The sequence below is a fragment of the Solanum verrucosum genome, unplaced genomic scaffold (genome assembly GCF_900185275.1).
Source record: "Solanum verrucosum unplaced genomic scaffold, falcon-dt-bn FXZP01000231.1, whole genome shotgun sequence".
In the NCBI taxonomy this organism is placed as follows: domain Eukaryota; kingdom Viridiplantae; phylum Streptophyta; class Magnoliopsida; order Solanales; family Solanaceae; genus Solanum; species Solanum verrucosum.
In genome coordinates, this window is record NW_026020176.1 from 740,382 (window position 1) to 743,953 (window position 3,572).

At 38.6% G+C, this 3,572-nt stretch overlaps 1 protein-coding gene across 1 annotated transcript in view; it reads right to left on the reverse strand.

Annotated features, from left to right (window-relative positions):
• The window catches only part of LOC125828978 (uncharacterized), a 9,296-nt gene extending 6,462 nt beyond the window's left edge, over nucleotides 1-2,834 (reverse strand). Inside the window, exon 1 of the mRNA XM_049508274.1 lies at nucleotides 2,658-2,834. Coding sequence (XP_049364231.1) covers nucleotides 2,658-2,834 — 177 coding nt within the window. The remainder of the gene's footprint in view (nucleotides 1-2,657) is intronic.
• Between the last annotated feature and the right edge of the window lie 738 nt (nucleotides 2,835-3,572).

Sequence of the window (3,572 nt, forward strand, 5' to 3'; positions counted from 1 at the left end):
GATGACAAAAATAGGGCAAAAAGAGGTTGAAAGCCTAGTGTAATGTTAAGGAGGGCAGAAAGTCACTAAGAAGTACCCAAATGTACCACACCTGACCCTGAGCCTACGTCACAAGCCAAGAAAGTCCTATAGTGATCCTAGAATCTAGTTTGGAGAGTCTAAGTAGTGAAAATAAGGGCAAGCCTATGGTACTGAGCACTAATTGTACTTGAAGCTATTTCTAAGTGTGAGTGTTGAATGAATCCTTGTACTCAATTCATAAGTCATTGTGTGAAAGAAAAGGGATTTCGTTTGAAGTAAGGGACTTAGTACATTGTCGGAACATTGGTACCTTGGTGATAGTGAGACCGTGTATGTTGTGTTAGTTGGTCTATCGTTGTCATAGTTTGATCCGCATGAATTAGCTTATCGAGTCTAAGAGAACAAATTTTGTACCCACAAAGAGAGTGGGGTAGAGAGCCATGTGATTGCTTGTGCTTGAAATGCTTGCTTCTATACAAGTGTCATTTAGAGTCTTAGTGCGTCGCTTGAGGACAAACAATGAATTTAAGTTGAGGATGTTGATATACCGTGAGTTTACGGTATATCTAAAACATTTCACTTGCAAGTTGTGTGTGTCTAGGGCCTTTTTGTATTAGTTTTTATGTGTTTTCTATCATATTTTGCAGGAAAGATGTTTAGGCACGAAAGTAAAGAGACAGCTGAAAGAAATGCAGAAAAAGTGCTTTCACGGAAGTGATCCACGGACCGTAGGTCCATTGACAGTCTGTAGGTGATGGCCGTAGATCAGCAGGCAGGGCATGGAAGGCAAATCAGGGAAATCTGACCAAGTGTGGAACCACGGTGGCCATTGACGGTTCGTAGATTGATTCACGGACCGTACTGTTCAGCCGTAGATTGATACTGCGAAGGTTCCAGTACCTGATTTTTGAAGATTCTAAGTGTAAAGCTACGGAGGGGGATTGATGGACCGTAGATCGATCTACGGTCTGTGCTATAGTTTCGTCGTTTGCTTTAGAGAAGCTGATTGGTGGAAGCTGAAATATTTTCCAAGTCCTGGCTGACGGAAGGGACTCACGCACTGTAGATCCACTGATGGTCTATGAGTCAGTCTCATAGAATGAAGACGCGTGCCTGAACAAACATTCTTTAATTTGTTTCCTTTTTAACTTAGGACTTGTTTTCTATAAATAGGGTATGTACACCTCGTTTTTGGGGATTAGACATTATTATTCTAGTTTTACTTTGTGACTTGGGAGATTAATTTTCAAGCCTAGCAATTATTGATTTCCTAAGTTCATTTTGAAGATTTTGGTTTTGCAATTCAAGTTGAATTTCTGGGTTTATTATTCTCCTTACGTAAGTTCATGATTTCTTCGTCTAAACCTAGGAATTATGTTCTTGCTAATATGGGTAACTAAATCCACAACTACGGTTGTGGGAACCATGAGCGATTAACAAAGTATGAATAGTAAATAAGCAATTTGTGACTAGTATTTCGCATGAATTGATAATGCTTTCGTTTAGAAGTCTTTTTTAACGGTGGCCAACGTTAGAACTCGCCTTGTTACTACTTGCCAGACCAAGGAGGTAATTAACAAGAAAAGGATTATCAACATAGATTTAGTGTGATACTATCTAATAGTCTAGTGTCGATTGGTGCGAAGTAAGAACTAAGCCAAACATCGATTATGATGGCTAATATGAGGTATAGGTAAAGGGTTAGTAAATTATACACGCGTAGCTAGACTAAGGTGCGGGGTGAAATTTTCTAGATGTCGGACCAAGGATTTAGAGATACATAATTTACCACTTTGCATGTGATATACTAGGAAAGGATTCTTATTACTAGGATTATAGCGTTATGAGCTTGTGGGGAACACGTATACCCTAGTTAATTCTCTCATCTTGATAACAACAAAAATTGACTTTTGTTTATTGATTACTTATTGAATTCTTACAATTTGTTTCACAAACCCCCCATTTAATTACTTGTTTCTGGAAGTAATTTGACTAATTGAATTTAATTGTTGGTTAAAGTAAGGTCTAAACCATTTTCCTCGTGGGATCGACCCCAACCTACAAGTTGGGTTCTTTACTTGATAACGATCGCTTATGCTTCTCTAGGGAGGTGTAATTTAAGTTTATCAATAGTGAAACTCCTTCATGGCTTTCCTGATCTCCTCTTTCATATTCAGCTTGGTTGCCTCTTCCTTTGACCTCCACTCTCTCTCTTGTTCCTTATAGTGATCAAGCTCGAAACAATTGACATATGGTTCATTTGGGATTGGAATTTGAAAAGTAGTATTTTGAGGCAATGGCGGAGCAATTGAGGGATTTTGGGTATTTTGAGTGGCTTGGTAATTTGGGGGAAAGTTTGGGGGTTGGTATGCTGATTTTGGTGATGGGGGAAGGTTTGGGGATTGTTAACATTTTGATTTTGAGTGGGACGGCAAGCTTAAGGGTTGGCATTTTGATAAGGAGGGAAGGTTTGGGGGTTGGTACCTTGAGGAGGAGGTGGCGCTTGGTAAGAGACAAAGGCATGATGGGGATTTTGGGGTGGTTAGATCAATGATTGGGGAATTTTGAGCGGGGTCAGAGGGTGGGTTTTGAGATTGTTCTGTGTTTGAAGGAGGAAAGTGAAATGGAGGCCTTACATCTCCTGAAGGGTTGAAAGCAGAAATTGGATTACGCAAATCTTGCATTCTTTGCATTTCGATCTTTATTTCGGTAATCTGTTGCATTAACTGTATAACTAATTCATTTTGATCAGCGGCGGTGGGCTGAGCCACGACAACATCAGTCAAGCCAACCTCGTCATTGTTATCACCCATTACTGCCTTTCCTTTTTGCGAACTTTGATCGGGGAAGGAATCTTTGGGAGCCCTAGATCTTGTGAAATAAGGGTGTTCAGTCAGTTTATCAACACAGATCAGTTCTAAGCACATGATAGAAGAAAAATAACTCAAAAGATAAACGTGTTAGTGTCTGAAGGTGATAAATAGTGCAAGATATCACACATTGGTGCAAACAGACAAAGGTTGCTTCATTTGAAGATAGACTAGCCCACTGATATAAAAAATATGGCTAATAGACAAAAAATTGTCTATTTAGCTTTGGGATTAGTGACAGAAAGATTGACTTTCGTCGAGCCAAGTTTTCTTTTTCATCTTTTATTGATATACTTCTAATTTTCGATTGAGATGAAATTCGAACCTCATTGCAAGAGTTGAAAAAGATAAAATTTCTCAAAATGAGGACTGAACCTTGAAAGGCTGCCTACGTATCTCAAAAGAGAATTCAGGTCCTACGTAGTTCGACCCTTGAATCTCTTTTCGATTTAAGATAGAGGATTAACCTTTATTCCGAAATGAGAAATTAAGATTTGAAAAATGAAGTTCGAATTTTGTTGGGAAACTAAAGACTCAAAGAGTATTTGGACGCATTTTTTATAGTGACTTGATATTTGTGCTTAGAGGTTTCTAGAAAATTTCCAAAAAACGTAGGCTAGAACATCTCCAAATAAAGCAATATAATCATACAAGCAGTTATAACACATAAACAGTTATTGT